The sequence below is a fragment of the Triplophysa dalaica genome, chromosome 7 (assembly GCF_015846415.1).
Source record: "Triplophysa dalaica isolate WHDGS20190420 chromosome 7, ASM1584641v1, whole genome shotgun sequence".
Lineage (NCBI taxonomy): Eukaryota > Metazoa > Chordata > Actinopteri > Cypriniformes > Nemacheilidae > Triplophysa > Triplophysa dalaica.
In genome coordinates, this window is record NC_079548.1 from 6974671 (window position 1) to 6990545 (window position 15875).

A 15875-nucleotide genomic window follows, 5' to 3' on the forward strand; every position below is an offset into this window, starting at 1 on the left:
ACAAACATTCGCTATTTCAGGGTGGAGAATGAACTAACGTTATCGGATTTCCGAGAGCACCTTAAGGCATGTCAGTATAATTTAAATCGGTCTGTAAAGCGCCTCGTAAACTCGAACAAAAAACTTTAAACTAACATCATCTGGAAAAAGAAATAAAAAATGACATTGTACTATCCAGTGTTGGGTGTAACTAGTTACTAAGTAATTACTGTAATTTAATTACTTTTCCCTTGAAAAAGTAAAGTCAGGGATTACTCATATGTTTTCTGTAATTTAATTACAGTTACTTTACATGTAATTAAACTAAATACTTTATGAAATATATGCGTGTTCAGTAGTGTAATTGACATCAAAATTCAAAGTCTTTAAAATCTGTGCTTTAATGTATAATTCTCACATTTGTAATACTTTGGTCAGTTAATAATATTATTTATTTGAATGAATTCAATAAGCCGTTTCATGTCTATCCTTAACTAATCAAGGTCGATGTAGGATATAGAAAGTAATTAGTAATGAGTAACTAAATACTTTTTGGACAGAGTTATTTGGACAGTAATCTAATTACACTATTGAATATGTAATGAGTAACTAGTAATTAATTACTTTTTCAGAGTAACTTACCCAACACTGGTGCTATCACACGCATTATGTTCACCAGTTGGGTTAAAACTTTAATGTTATAAATATTTCAAGTAATGCAAATGCTGTACTGTTGCAACAAAATAGTCAGATAAACAAACAAATTAAAGAACGTTTAACAACTTTTTATATTTGAAAACATTTTACTAATACTGATTATCATTTTGATTGTGTAAAATATGTATTATTGATACAAATTTCAATTGTGAAGAAATACACTGCACTATGCAGATCAGAAGACAAATATGCAGGGCAAAGTTGCAAACTACAGGAAAAACGTTTCCTCATAACATTATTCTCTTTGTACTTGGGTAACGGTTGTCATTTCATCTGTTTCATTGCTCAATTTGAAAACAAACCTTCGCATTCTATACTGGAGAGACATTTTCCGCCGAAACAGAGAAATGCATGTCAAACACACTTATTGCCTACTTGACAAACATGTTTAACGAGTCTTCATGTGTTTGAATGAAACCCTTGTTTAGGACTGTCTCACAGGACCAGCCCTCTTACGGTCCAAAACCGATACCTGTTCAAAATGTTTGGTTTTTATTGCACACCTGAGCACTCAGCAGACTCACTGTTGCATGAGATGTCTTTTGCTGTCATTGGTGTGACCACATTTTTTTAATATAACAGTTGTAGACTGCAGAGGGGAAACCATACTGTTATCACAGAGGACTAAGGCATGATACAGCTTTACTCAAAGAGATCTTTCATGGCTCAGCCCAGCAAACCTGAATGTTTTTTATTGCAAACTATGGATTTTGCCATAAACAATTACCAGGAATTATTTTTGTGAGTACTATGCAATACATAACATTTTTGTTGTTTTTATCAGAAGAATGACTCTTGAAGATAAACTGGACAGTATGAAGGTAGAGAACGAGCTGGATGGTTCTGATGAAGAGTTTAATGATTTTGAGGAAGATGGGTTTGACTCTACATTGGACTCCTCAACAAGCTGTGAGTAGAGAATTGTGTTCCTAACTGTACTTTGCCTTCACAATGTAGCCACTATTATAATTTATTTCAAGCTGTGTATTTCAAAATGACTTAAAAAAAATGTTTGTAAACCAACCAAATTGCAACTCACAATTGTATTTACAGATGTCGCACAGGAAGAATTGTATGAAAATTTGCCGAATGTAAGGAAAACCAGTTTAACATCAACAACTTCACATGGTGAGCTATGAAATGATAATCACATACATTTCTTACCAATCAAATAATTTATTTTATACATGAGACTTTTATATACTCATGTGATTAAAACTGTGATATTTATTGATTATAGCTGGGACAGAGGAATTGTGTGTCTTGCTTTTGGGAGCAAGAGGGTCTGGAAAAAGCTCCACTGGAAACACAATCCTCGGATGCCACATCTTTAAGACGGACATGCAGCTCAGTAGAGTCACACAGATCTGTGAAAGGGCATCTGGGATCATTCACGGCCAAAATGTTGCCATCATCGACACTCCAGGTCTTAACAGAATAGGGAGCATGGAACGAGAAGTGACCAGAGAGATCCTAAAGTCCATCTCCCTTTATACTCCAGGACCGCATGTTTTTCTGCTTGTTATGCCTGTAGGAAACTTAACTAATGATGATAAGAGCATGCACAAGTTGATGGAGAACATGTTTGGCAAGAGCATATGGAAGTATACAATTATTGTGTTTACACATGGAGATCGGCTAGGGGACAAAACGGCTAATGATGTCATTACATGCTCTGACAAGGGGCTTCGCGATTTCATCCGGAAGTGCAGTGGTGGATTTGTGTTCTTCAATAACAAGGACATGGACAACTACACGTATGTGACTGAACTTTTAAGGAAAATTGATACACTTCTGGCTATAAATGGAAAGGGATGCTACACAACGTCTTTTTATCCGTCTGCAGAGAGGAAGATAAGAAAGAACATGGAGAAAATTTTAGTTAAGCGAAAACATGAGATTGCACAAAAGGAGGAAAAGCTGGGGACATCCTGCCAAACTGAGCTTGAGATTGAAAGAGAGAGACGAGAAATTTGGAGAACTGAAGAAGAGGAAGCAAGAAAACGGGCTGAGAAACCATCCAAAAGAATGTCTAAACTAAATGCGTTTAACAGAAAGACATCGACCTGACGTTGCTAGTTAAACAAATACAGTTAAAACCCTTCTTTGTCTGTTTACTTTAAATGAATGCCTTTTCTGTAATTGTCTGCCAAATCGTGTGTATTATTCTACACAAACATACTGTAAGGGGGCTATTTTGTCACAAATTGACAAACAGACCATCTCAGGACTATAGAATAATGACTGAAATGTCCAAGCCGGGCAATTTTTCATATTTTTTTTTACTATTAAACACAATTTGTAGTAGAACAAAGACATATATTTTTAAATGAAAGTTAATGTAACCTAACATTATAATTAATGATTAAGGAATATTATTGTTTTAGTTAAATAAAACCAGTTTTCTTTTAGTTTTTTTTTTAATGTTTGTTTGCAAATGTAAATGTATTGCGTTATTATATTTTATGAAGCAACAGCCTTTTCAATTGCTGTAAGTACAGATAACTCATCAAAACATCATATTTGAAGTGATATGAGGGCCTATCACAATTTTGATCTGCACTTCATTATAAAAAAATAAAATGTACAGATAAAAAATGGTAAGACAGATAAGAACAACAAAAGAGAATTGGAAACAGACTGTTTTTGTAAATGATTAATAATATTTACCAATAATAATAAAACGTAGTAAGTAGTTTGTTTCTCACCATGCATGTTTCAAGACTGATCGATTATTTCTTAAGGTTTGAGATTTTTAATTTTTTTAACGCCGTCATATGATACGGCTAAAACTAATATTATCGTTTCTTTTAGATGTAGTGCAATGTGAATACACCATTTAAGGTTAAAAAACCTTGTATTTTTCATATACCATGCATGTTTATACCTCCTCTTTGGATTTTTGTGGTGTGCTATGATTGGCCAGTTAACCAGTGCGTAGTGATTGGTCGAAAACTCCAAGCGTGTGACGGAGATGTAAAGCCTCTTACCATATTTGGAACATCAGGTTCAATTGTACTGACAGTTTCGCCCACCTTACTTGCGTATACATTTGGGCAGTCCCCGTCAAATCATACCACGAACTGACGTAGCTTTATGGGAGTGTGGTTACACCAGGCGTTCTTCCAGGCTTGTCTGGGTGAGCATTTCCTTTTAGAGTGCGTCTTTTGTTCGGACACTTGGATTTTTGCAATTTTACATGGATGCGTGATTTATAACACACCATAGTCACAGAATAACACTTAACAGCGCCATATGACCCATTTAAACCTCTTGCCTTGATGTTCACTGGGTTTCAATTGTGTAACACCTGTTTGACTACATTCTCAGGTTGAAACAGCAGTTTCTGTCACAGTGCTGCTGGTCTGCTGGTCATCATGATTAAATGATACACTTGCTGTATCCATAGCTGTTAACTTTGGTCCGACAGTTTTAGATGAAATGTCATGGTTGTTTTATAAGACACAGGCTGATATTAAACGAAATTGATGAAGTAGCCTCTAAAAGATGTCTGGGTCAAATATGTGTTTATTTAATATGCTCGTACTACACAACCTCGACAAATGCAAAATTTTATAATTGCAAAGCTATAAGGCAATATTTTTTGGCAAATTTATTTTATGATTGCACTGTCACGAACATTTTTACAAATGTTATCCTGCGCATGCAAATCTCTTAAACATGATTTAACCTTTGTAAAATGCCTTCTAAAAAACATGATGGATTTGATCTCATTTATTAACATGAAACATTTTTTATCTACAAACAATAAATAAATTCATGTAAGGAAAACACATTTAAAAAACAGAAGCTGATACTGTCCACAAAAAAGCTTTAAGTATAAAACTGTTATCAAGACAGTTCTGTTTGTGAACAATTCACCCATCACACCATAATAGCATTTAAATGAAATATCATAACAATCTTAAAATTAAAAATGTGCAGTAGTAATATTTTGTATGTGGAGGTCTACAGAATGGTTACCACAAGGAGAAAATACTTTTCCTCTGTATTTTGACCAGGAAATGCATGTTCATGAACGCAGGTCTTGCATTTTTGCACTTCAAAGAATACCTGAGCAGTGTATCAGATAACAACCAAAACATCCAGTTTTATGAAATGTTGGTAGAAGGAAGTGACAATATTACCCTCAAAGACAAGCCCTTCAATTTGACCTGCTAATGTATCCATGCTTCAGACCGCTGAAATACTTTGCATATGAAAACTTAATGATGTCTAGCTACTGACAAACAGATCAGAAAAAAGCCTGACAGAAGATACCGAAGCTGATAGAAGAATTCTTTGTACACAGGTTCAACAAGAATCCCAGTCTACTGAAACAAACAAAAAAACATTCAATCACTTTTCTTCTCTGACGGTGGAGTAACAGTCCTTCAGATTACTGTGAGTATTTTCTTTACAGTTCCTTCACAGTTTGAATTGTTTGGGGAAGTAAGACGCAACAAATATGCTGATTATAAGGACACTTTGACAAAATGTTGTCAAAGTGTCAAGTGTGTGAACATAATGTAAATAAAACACTCTTTTCACTTTATAATATGAAACTGTATTTTCTTTGGTATTTTTTATAAAACAGAGCAATGACGCCAGAGGAGAATAGACTGGACATACTGAATGTTGAGGAAGATTTGTCTGAACTGGATTCAACACTGAGCTGTAAGTTATGGATTGGGTAATGGGGCCAGTTGTCACACTTACTTTAGTCAATATCTTAAAAAAACACATTTGTGTATTCGGCAGTTGACCTTACAGTTGCTGGGATTTAACACTTCTCTATATATCGACTATCCCCTGTCTGTCCTAAAACATTTTTAAATAATGGAAATATTCTTTCAGACAATTTGTTCTGTTGTCTAAAGACACATCTTACTACTGACAGCCTTTTTGAATATTATTTTTCAGTTGAAATAGAAGATCTGTATGAGAATGTGACATGTAATTCAAGAGCAAACTCATCGTCATCTCTGCAAGGCAAATCTTATTTATTCATTCATATTGCCAATCACTCTATTAAATAGGGACGCACCGATACCATTTTTTATAGACCGAGTAGCCTACAAGTACAGAGGTTTTTTTCTGGTACTCGCCCGATACCGATACCTGTATAATGTACAATTATGTTAATAATTGGTACATTTTCTTTTTTATCTTTTCTTTTTAGGTCTACTTAAATTTAAGTATATTTTTAATAAAGTTCTATTTTTGAATAATAAGAAGCACAATTTAACTAACACAATAACTTCAGTTTACTTAAGTAAACAATGAACAATGTGGTAAAATTATTTAAAAAAAAATACAAGGGGGCTGTGTGGTCAAATGTGAGCGTGTTTTAACTTTTTCAAGTTAACCGGACTTTTATTTTGACGGATCGCCGCAAATTGTGTTTGTTAAGGTGTTCATGTCAGTAAATCGCTGTTGCTGAAAGCTCAAGCATAACGCGTTCAGAATGACCATATCCGAATGAAAACGCTCCATATAAACACGTCAATCAGATTTAAATGTCTAAACCGATTGAAATTCCAGTCGGATTGTGTATTCGGATGTGGTATAAGGGGTGGTTTATGCCGTTTGTCCGCTTGATAGGACATGTAAACACTTGATCAGATTTTTTTTTTTTATTGAACAATTTAAATGTACAAAACTGCAAGTAATACAGAACAAACAGCACATTGTTGACAAATTGATCAGATTAAAATCTGAAATAGGAAGTTGTGCATGTGACGTAAATGCGCATAGACGTAAGTGCGTGACGCATATTGGAACGGACTAGTTTTTCTAAAGAAACCAAAAACCTTAGTAGTTTTGTCATGGTAAAACAGCAACGGATGTGCTCGTGCCGATGAAGCACGAGACATTATACTGTCTTAATAAACTTTTTTTTCATGCCGTTTGTAAAATAAAATATACACAAAATGTTTGTTTAACCCATGTTTTAGTTAGTATTTAGATGAACACTTGTGCAGTGTGCTCATGTCAGCAGATTGAATCGGATTTGAAGCTTGTCAAGTAAACACGCACATCAATCAGATCACTTTATTTGCCTTTCATGTAAATACTACATTCGAGTACAAGCACATGGGTATCGGCTGATACTGGTATAGGTGCATCCCTACTATTAATAATAAGTAAATTTCATTTGCAAATACATATAGTAAATCTTTATTGTACCTTCTTTAGACTTTCAACACGTCCAGCCAATTTCAAAATCACCATCTTTGTCCGGTAAGCAACAATGTGACACTTTTTTTATAACAAATGATTCATTAAGTATGTATGTGTTATGATGTGCATATAAAACATGTTTCCAATCTGACATAACATGTAAAAAATCAAAACAAGATAAAGGAGAGCAAACACGTCAGACATCAATAATGCCCAGAATGAAGCTTCCAGACATAAAGACTGTTCAGAGCAGAAGGTGTAACGTATATCTGGTCATCCAAATGAAAAAACGGAATGCTTAAAATGCTGTTTGGCCCAAACTCGTCATTCATGAAACGAGGAAATAAGTGGAAAATTACATCTAAAATGGCATCGGGTTAAAATTTTAAAAATACATTTTATACAGAGAACTGAATGTAATTATTTAGTGTATATTGTATTCGGTGTATTTTAAAGTTTAAGGAAAGTAAATTGTGCTTTGTGACATCCAGCAAGCAGGTAATAATAGATGGATTCATAACCCAGACTATAATATATTTCATTTTTGGCCTTTTATTGAAAAGAGTTTGTTCATCTCTGGTTTAGAGCACTGGTGGTTCATGTAATTGCTATTTTTATTCCAGCAGATGTTACTAAATACAAGAAATAGTATGCAAACTTTTTATACAATACTTTTTGAAAGGGTACTCCCCAGCGTACATATTTTGATCATTTTTTTCTGACAGTGAAAGGTAAGAGAATCAGAAGGTTAAAATCTACTGACTCTATGTGTTATATTGTTCCAGAGGAGACCGAGGAATTGCACATCCTACCTCTGGGAGCGAGAGGGTCGGGGAAAAGCTCTTCTGGAAACACCATCCTCGGGTGGAACGTTTTCAATACAGACATGCAGTTGAGCAGAGTCACACAGTTCTGTGAAAGAGCATTTGGAAACATCAATGGTCGTCCTGTGGCCATCATCGACACTCCAGGACTGGTTAAAATAAATCAAATGGAAAAGTCTGTGATCAGGGAGATCTTAAAATCTGTCTCGCTGTATAAACCAGGACCCCACGTGTTTCTCCTCGTTTCACCTGTGGGAAACTTAACCGATGAGGACAAGAACATGCATAAGTTAATCGAGAACATGTTCGGTAAGGATGTTTGGAAATACACCATTGTTTTGTTCACACATGGAGATCGTCTAGAGGAAAAAACGCCAAATGATGTCATCGCCAGCTCCGACAAAGACCTCAGGGACTTTATTCACAAATGCAGCGGTGGATTTGTGTTCTTTAATAACAAGAACATGGGAAATACTGAGCAGGTGACCAAACTTCTGGAGAAGATTGAGACCTTGATGGCCATCAATGGCAGAAGCTGTTACACAACTTCCTTTTTCCCAACCTCTGAGAGGAAAGTAAGAGAGAAACAGGAGAAGATACTTCAGCAGAGAGAGAAACAGATAGCAAAGAAGGAGAAAGAGCTGGAGCAGAGTTATGAAGGCGAGGAGCTGGAGAGAATGAAGCATGAGCTCAGGAGAGTAGAAGAGGAAGATGCACGTAAACTAGCGGAGGGTTCACAAAGATGCAGATCTCTGTCAGTAAATCGCATCACGACCCATCATCAGTAACACAATCACAGACTATTCACTTATTCAACTTTTATTAAATATATACTGTATTATTAATAAAGATGTAACAATAAGTGGCACGATGAAAAGTCTGTAAGGCAGTTATTTTATTTCATATTTGTTCACACTTGTATCACTGTAAAAATGATTTGTTTTTTCCAACTTAAAAATATAAATTAATCTAACTAATACGTTTGCATCAAATTCATCTAATAACTGAAATTTTTGAGCTAAATAAATTAAAAATTTTAAGGCAGCCAGGGAACTTAATTTTTAAGTTGAAACAACAAATCAGTTTATACTGTATAGGAAATAAAACAGACATTGTTACATTCAGATAACCTCATGTTCAGTGTTACATTTGGTTAGATTCTTGGCTGCATGTAAAATTATTCTCTATGCAGGGTTTCTGTTTCCTAATTTTATTAATGTTGTTGTTAATTATGTGACCCATTAACTTTGTATTTCGGTTATAGTTATAAGTCATTTCTGATCAAAGCCGTGCTCATAAAGATTTACATTACACATTTAATGACTAATTTAACCAGAAGAGTACGGACACCAGCTATTAGGTCACCTTTAAAATGCCCCTCTGAAAACAAGAAAAGAGACTGGATTAGAGAAACAGGGTAGGGTTTTTGTTTTATTACTTTTTATATGGAAAAATACTTAATACACAATAATCACTTATTCCAGTTCTCACCGTAATAAGAAAATAGAGGGATTTTCCATGGCATTTTATACTTCGTTTCCATTTTTCTTTTTTACACAATTTCACAAATTGAACAGGGGTCATGAGCTTTTTCCGTCTGCGAATACATAACTTTTTTCCTAAAGGGTGAATTATAATGTAAAATTATATACTGTATATAATGTGTCAAAATCCAGTCTATTTATCTTTTATACTTTCAATACTTTTCTGGACTACAGTTTCCAACCCAAAATCACAATTTATCTTTACATTATATTTTTCATTTGTACGAGTTGTACATTGGCCTTTTTGGCTACTTTAAATGGCAGGGTTAAATGTTGGTTGCAGTGATGTGGTTGAAGAGGGCAGATGGCATACGATGGCATTTAAGCTTAAGAAATAAATAAAATAACTTACCCGACAGTTCTTTTCTGATTAAAAGTGCTTTTTCCTCCCCACATGTAATAGGCAGAAGTTTTTTGTTCTTGATCAAGGCTAAGATTTCCTCTAGTCCCTCTTGAATGATAAAAAAATGAATTAAATTACAAAATTATTGTTCTGTGGGTTAAATTTCGTAGTATTTACCTGAGAATTGGCCACTACAGTTTACAGTTGTGCCGAATGCACACAAACTATAGCTCTGTGTCTGCTATACTGATAATGAGGTAAAGCGTGATAGTGTATTCTGCTCCATGAACTCACTGCTCTTAACTTTCTGTTCTTTTGTCCCTTGTGATGATTGCCCAGCTTGGTTTCTCTCATTGTTGTTTTGTGACCTCCCTGTTTCAACATCTGTTTTTTTCACTTGTGAAGTTTTCAAAATATTAAGCAGTTCAGAGAATTGGGGATACTTCTCCAAAATATGGTCCTGGTCCACACATTCCCAGAACTTTTCAACCTTCTCAGGACCATGATTTTCAATAAATTCCAAGGCCCGGTATACAGTGTTCCTGGCAGAAAGCGCTTTATTCTTCATGATGAAACAAAAATTAAACAGTAAAATAGTGACAAAAAGGTGTGTTAAAATCATTAGGTTAAAAGTACTCTTACCAAAATGGAGGAACAATGGTTTAATAGCCAACTTAATGGTTTTAACAGTTACATGCAAATCATATGGAGTTGTAATACTTATTATGAACTTTAATAACTTAAAAATTAAGCTTACATATTCCTCCATTGTAATAATATCATTGTCTTTAAGATGGTCGAGAAGGTCTGATGGGTCTTTGATTGTAGACATCTTTGTCTTGTTTTTGCGGAAAAAGTTGAAGGTATTCATATTGTTGTTTTTATTCCTTGGTTCTCCTAAAGAGAGCATTTGAGGAGATTAATTACTATTTAACTATTATTTACTATCATTATTATTTTAGACACTATAGACACCAGAACAGGGACGTCCACTAAAATGTATAGAAAGTATGTCAGCTTCTAAATTTATTAAGAGTAAACCAATGAAGTCACAAACAAATCACAAGAACAAAGATGTAAAAAGTAACTTTGTTACTATTTGGCGATGCACGTAGGAGAGATGGTTGAAATCACAGGTCAATTGCAACACTTCCAATCTCTCCAATTAGGAACTAGATACCAAACACCTGATTAGCTTCACGCATGCTCAGTTTAGTCCTTATTCCACATGTAAGAAATAAGAGCCCTGTGACATATACAGCAGATTTTATAGGAGAAAGGCAACATTTTTGTAATGGCAGTGCTTCATTTGTAACAAAGTATTGGCAAAAATTCTGTGTTTTGCAAAGTTTCTGTTTAAGCTGTTGTGGTGATCATTCACATTGTTTAGAGATTATTATGCATAGTGATCAGATGCATTTTAAATAATAAAACAAGTGTAACGCCCCCTACCCCTTCCTATGGTGTGATTTACCCAAAACTTTGATTTAGGGCGGGCGACGGGTTCAACTATTTTTTCTCTCGACTAAAAAAAAAAAAAATATATATATATATATATATATATATATATATATTACAATTATCCTACTCTGATGCATCTACCTAGTACTTAGAAAATGTAAATGAAGGAACAGGGGTAAGTACTATTTCAAAATAATTTAATTAAAGAATAAGGTAACTAAAACCAGAAATAAAATATTAAAATAAAAGATTTGGTTCTGGTCAAGAAATTAGTTCAGCAAAACATTACTATACTGAGTGAACTACCTGGTATAGGCTTGCACAATCGTGAATCACTGAAACAGTACACTTTACATGCACTAAAATTTACAGTCGGTTGTACGCATACTAACCAAACTGTATTACCTTCAAACGGAAGAAGTAAATGATAAAACTTACACAATAAAGCAAGTGGGCCCACTCACACACTCAACAGTACTCACACAACTTCCGGTGGCTGGGTGCGCTATCCGGTTATTTCCGTAGCTCTCTACCTCGTAGATTGAAACTCGCACGGCGGTTTTAAAAGATCTCGTTGTAATCTCTCCAGCTCTCACAGAGAAACGAAACACGGGAGAACACAAACGTTAACAAAAAGGTGCAATGATATTTTTTTAACACGCACCCCCGTTCGAAGAAATTAAAGCTTTTGCCGTATCGTGTAAAATAGCAATGTACCGAACACCTCGATACTAATTGTTAACCCATGTCTTGAGCTAACTTTAACTTCAAAGACAAACGTACTCAATTTTAAACTGAAATAAAATCGCGTTTTGCTTAGAAACTCCCAAGTTATTCACCTACGAACGACTTCTCCGCTTCTCCTCTCCCCTACTTTTTTCTCCCTCCAAGTAACCAATAGCATTACACACACACACACCTTGGAGGCGGTTTAAGCCACCAAGCATCCAATAACATTACACACAGCAAACTATATTGCAACACACACACGTGTTTTACATGTCTGTAATTCAACCAAACCTTACGTAGAAAGACGTAAGGGACATTGTGCGTATGAACGTAATTGTTTTAAATTACCTTATCTCGGAATTAAAGACAAGAAACACAAAAGGCTTATACATATAATAAACAAACCAAAAAAACTGAAAAATAAATGATTTAACCCCATTCCTCCAAGTTACATTGTTCAATACGGGTTACACAAGGAACTCCCCAGATGTTTATCCATGGAGAACCTGTGGTCACTCCTCAAAAAGTGAGTGAATAAGCAGAAGCCCACAAATTGTTATCAACATTTACAGAGGTTGTGAAAAGCAAGGCTCATCATGGTAAATATTGACTCATGCATATATTATGTTTTTGCCAATAACCTCATTTAAAACTTAAGTTATGGTTATAATTTTTTCCATTATATCATAGAAACATGTGGCAAAATGATCTGCAAAGACTGAAGTAGAAATATATATACACAAAATGTATGTCACTGCCAACTACTTTTGGCCATGGCTGTATTATTTACCCTATGCCTTAAGCACACCCACATGGAATGAAATGAACCTGCCGGACTGGATCACTGGTTTCGAGTTTCAGCCTGTGTTATTGTAATTAAAAACACTTATTTTCGATGTCAATTATCGAATAAAATGAAAGTAAGGTTAAAATGCATAAATCACTACAATTAATTGTACAGAAAAGACTTTTGTGAAAGGAGTGAGCACATACATTTAGCCTTCCATTTTGCAATGCTCACTATAACAATACCTATACAATAACAATAACTGCCACACAAAGCAAAACAACCTTAAAACTATAAACTAGCAGTTAAATGTAGTGCATGTTTTATACCAGTAAAGGACTAATGTGAGGTGTGATTATGATGGTGTTGTTCTTTAGTAAGAATTATAACATTAGTCACCTATTTCATGTTATAGGACAAACAAAGAAAAGGTATACAAAGACAAAAGTCTTAATATAGTCTAACTAATACAAATGTGTGGTATGATGATAAAATCATGAATATAGTTTATTAATATCATACTATAAAACAAACACGCAATATTGATTTCTAGAATCCAAAATATAAAAAGTCACTACCTGAAAGTCATTTATTCCCACACCCAGCTTCAACGTCCTGAAGGTGCTGTGTGGTAACACTACATGTATGGAAATGAAAGGAAACAGAACTTCTCTGAGCATAACTCTAATGAGTTCATAAAAGCGTATACATGCTACTTGTATATGTCGTTCTCCATAGACGTAGGGATTTTTATACTGAGATCTATAAAATATAGCCAGTAAACAAGTTTTAAAACACAATAACAAATACTTTTCAAATTATAGTGACAAATATTTACATTGAGGGTGTGGTTGTTACTAGACAAAGAATGACTTTTTAGGTGATGGCAGAACCTTAATTTTTAACACAGTGACCCATTTTTCTGTTGATTGATGTTAGTTAAGGACCCATGTCCTTATGGAATATCCAGTTATGGCCTTTATTAATGAATTGTGGCCTTTTATTAAATTTTTAGCAGAGGAAGTCATTTTTTTGGTTCAATGCACCTAGGTACCAGCTGGAGGTCTGCACCGCAGATGTGAAGCCCTTCTGGATTCCTTAGGATTTACATTTTTTAAGGTGGCAGGGTATTTTGGGATGCTAAAAAACTCTTAAAAATGGGCACACATCACAGTCGTCAGCCATTAGGCCCGAGTCTGTACAACTTACCGCTCCCCTATAAAGAACCTGTGATGGTTCTTTTGCTGTTCATTGTGTACACTATGAAACTTAGGTGCAATTTCACAGCAAGTTTGCCAGTAATTTACTGTAGATTAAATGTACAATTTAAATATATTTTTCCGTCATAAAACAAGACGAAATATCCTGGGTCACTTTTCTTGTTATGTAAATTTATCGTCATTTAAGATGTTTTAAATGTGTTTACAGAAAACAAGGGAAAAATGCTTAGGAAGAATGTCATGTTTTGGAGTGTTGCTGTGCTAATGCCAGTCTTCTTGCTCATCGTGAATCTCAAGAGTCAAAGTGTTTTCATTTTGATTAAAGTAATTGAAAACAGTACTCATTGAAGAGTATAGGCTATTTAGTAGTAAAATCTACAGTAAGTTACTGGCAAACCTGCTGCAAAAACAAGAGTGCTACAGTGTAGTTTAAGTGGAAAAGTCATAGTAAATTGAATTAGACACCTTAAACATTTCTCACATTTTCACAGTTTATTTGCTATGGTTTAGAAAATGGTAATAAAATATGAACTCAGAGTTAAACTGTGTCAGACCAATTTCATCTTTATGATGTCAGATAAATTTGATAGAAGGTACAGTATGTAATGCATACGGTTGAATATCTGTCAGCTGTTTTTTTATTTAAGTATACAATTAGATAATACCAGTTTAGGGCAACCAATTACCAAGCAATACATATTTTGTCAGTCTGTGATGTAAAAAGGCTGCATTAGTAATTTAAAAAAACACGGTCAGGTCAAAGTGTCTGAATTTTGATGGCAGTCCACTGAATGAAGAACTTCGGGGTATTAAATGTCAGAGCTACCCACACTGACATAAATGAACTACAGTGTCCTGCACCCTAAAAAAAGTATATTTGGTTTCTGAACAATTTTTTGGTTTTATTGTAGCACCACTGCCATATCCCTCTAAAAAGTTGTAATTTACCAAATATTTGATGAAACAATTCACACTCCAAAAATTTTGTTCATTTAAAAGCTGTGAAATCAATTCAATATACTTTTTAAATTGAGAAAATTTAAGTAAGAAATCCAAAAAACATGAGTAACTCAAACATTTCTATGTGTATATAAACAATATAAAATATACATTTTTATACATGGAATATAAAATATTTATTCGTTAATTAAATACTTATTTATTTTATTAAGTAAACTTGAATAATAAATATCATTTTGAAATTAATTGTTGGATTTTATGACCCACTTCTAAAATCACTTAAATGATTTTATAGGTTTTATTTAGTTAATATTGGTTATTATTTTTTATAGTTTTATTTTTGTGAAATTAAGTAAGCCATCAGATTATTTAGTAATCAAGTAATATTATCAAACATAACGTTAAAATTCTCATGGCTCAGCGATAAACGTACATTTAGGCTTAGTTATTCAAAATAATTTACGCACATGAAGATAACAGAACCGAATTTATTTAAATTTAGGTAGGAACATTCCCAGTTATACATAATTCCAACCATTGGCCTACTCTACAGTAAATATTGTACAGTTTGAGTACTAAACCTTGAATGCTCCTTTTCCATATATACCCTCTTCATTGGCTTTAGATAATAGCACTTGAATTTATATCATCCATTTAAAGTGGGCACACAGACCTGTACATTTAGCATAAGCAAAATATACACCAAAATGTATATATAAAAATGTAACAAATCTCTATAAAATGGAAGGAAGGAGGCGGAAACCGGCAAACATTCAAAACATTTAATAAAGTAATATAACAGCCGGCGGCCCCTCACGGACGACCGCCGGCGAACAAAACATAATATAAATACAAACATAACACAAGTTCGGGCCCGGTCCTCTCTCTTCGACGGTCCGGTCGCTCGTTCCTTTTATGCTCCCATCTCCTACGTGATTCGAGCCCGGTGTGCGCACAGCTGGCGCTAATTCACAATTACTCACCGGACTCGAACCACGGTCTCGCCCCGCCTACTCTACTACATACCCCCATCACCCCTCACAGGCCGGGGGGTACCCCCGCGACTGTGCAAGCTCCCTCCCCCTCCCTCGGGGGGGGGGGTGGGGTGGGGGGTATGCAGCGACGAGA

General features: G+C 34.7%; 3 protein-coding genes across 10 annotated transcripts; 2 read left to right on the forward strand and 1 right to left on the reverse strand.

Annotated features, from left to right (window-relative positions):
* Nucleotides 1-1474: 1474 nt before the first annotated feature.
* Nucleotides 1475-3301, forward strand: LOC130426739 (GTPase IMAP family member 9). Its single transcript, XM_056753654.1, has 3 exons — nucleotides 1475-1605; nucleotides 1750-1824; nucleotides 1937-3301. Exons 1-3 carry the CDS (start codon nucleotides 1485-1487, stop codon nucleotides 2764-2766), a joined length of 1026 nt encoding a protein of 341 aa, XP_056609632.1. The 5' UTR covers nucleotides 1475-1484; the 3' UTR covers nucleotides 2767-3301.
* A 1495-nt stretch (nucleotides 3302-4796) lies between these two features.
* On the forward strand, nucleotides 4797-8506 carry LOC130426904 (GTPase IMAP family member 9-like). 2 transcript variants are annotated; one of them, XM_056753891.1, is made up of 5 exons: nucleotides 4797-5100; nucleotides 5294-5373; nucleotides 5620-5688; nucleotides 6895-6939; nucleotides 7665-8506. In XM_056753891.1, the coding sequence occupies exons 2-5, from the start codon at nucleotides 5298-5300 to the stop codon at nucleotides 8489-8491; spliced, it is 1017 nt and encodes a 338-aa protein (XP_056609869.1). In that variant the 5' UTR covers nucleotides 4797-5100; nucleotides 5294-5297; the 3' UTR covers nucleotides 8492-8506. The 2 variants fall into 2 exon arrangements, with proteins under 2 accessions (XP_056609869.1, XP_056609870.1); XM_056753892.1 differs by lacking the exon at nucleotides 5620-5688 and having other exon boundaries at nucleotides 4803-5100.
* Nucleotides 8507-13192, reverse strand: si:dkey-68o6.8 (uncharacterized). 7 transcript variants are annotated; one of them, XR_008907241.1, is made up of 6 exons: nucleotides 13146-13192; nucleotides 10348-10487; nucleotides 9885-10152; nucleotides 9600-9698; nucleotides 9195-9322; nucleotides 8507-9083 (listed from the first exon to the last, which is right to left on the reverse strand). XR_008907241.1 is itself a non-coding variant. In XM_056753894.1 (5 exons), exons 1-5 carry the CDS (start codon nucleotides 10498-10500, stop codon nucleotides 9060-9062), a joined length of 672 nt encoding a protein of 223 aa, XP_056609872.1. In that variant the 5' UTR covers nucleotides 10501-10678; the 3' UTR covers nucleotides 8507-9059. The 7 variants fall into 7 exon arrangements, 2 of the variants coding, with proteins under 2 accessions (XP_056609872.1, XP_056609871.1); XR_008907239.1 differs by lacking the exon at nucleotides 13146-13192 and adding an exon at nucleotides 11534-12006 and having other exon boundaries at nucleotides 9768-10152; XR_008907238.1 differs by lacking the exon at nucleotides 13146-13192 and adding an exon at nucleotides 11490-11997.
* Nucleotides 13193-15875: the final 2683 nt, after the last annotated feature.

What these genes read in the sequence shown, in the direction of transcription:
- LOC130426739 (XM_056753654.1), top strand. Translation starts at nt 1,485, where the DNA reads ATGACTCTTGAAGATAAACTGGACAGTATGAAGGTAGAGAACGAGCTG. An exon ending in ATTGGACTCCTCAACAAGCT is followed by an intron (nt 1,606 to 1,749) that starts GTGAGTAGAGAA and finishes TTGTATTTACAG; the next exon opens with ATGTCGCACAGGAAGAATTG. An exon ending in AACATCAACAACTTCACATG is followed by an intron (nt 1,825 to 1,936) that starts GTGAGCTATGAA and finishes TATTGATTATAG; the next exon opens with CTGGGACAGAGGAATTGTGT.
- LOC130426904 (XM_056753891.1), top strand. Translation starts at nt 5,298, where the DNA reads ATGACGCCAGAGGAGAATAGACTGGACATACTGAATGTTGAGGAAGAT. An exon ending in ACTGGATTCAACACTGAGCT is followed by an intron (nt 5,374 to 5,619) that starts GTAAGTTATGGA and finishes ATTATTTTTCAG; the next exon opens with TTGAAATAGAAGATCTGTAT. An exon ending in AAAATCACCATCTTTGTCCG is followed by an intron (nt 6,940 to 7,664) that starts GTAAGCAACAAT and finishes ATATTGTTCCAG; the next exon opens with AGGAGACCGAGGAATTGCAC.
- si:dkey-68o6.8 (XM_056753893.1), bottom strand. Translation starts at nt 10,500, where the DNA reads ATGCTCTCTTTAGGAGAACCAAGGAATAAAAACAACAATATGAATACC. An exon ending in AATCAGAAAAGAACTGTCGG is followed by an intron (nt 9,323 to 9,599) that starts GTAAGTTATTTT and finishes TTCACCCTTTAG; the next exon opens with GAAAAAAGTTATGTATTCGC. An exon ending in CCCTCTATTTTCTTATTACG is followed by an intron (nt 9,084 to 9,194) that starts GTGAGAACTGGA and finishes TCTTGTTTTCAG; the next exon opens with AGGGGCATTTTAAAGGTGAC.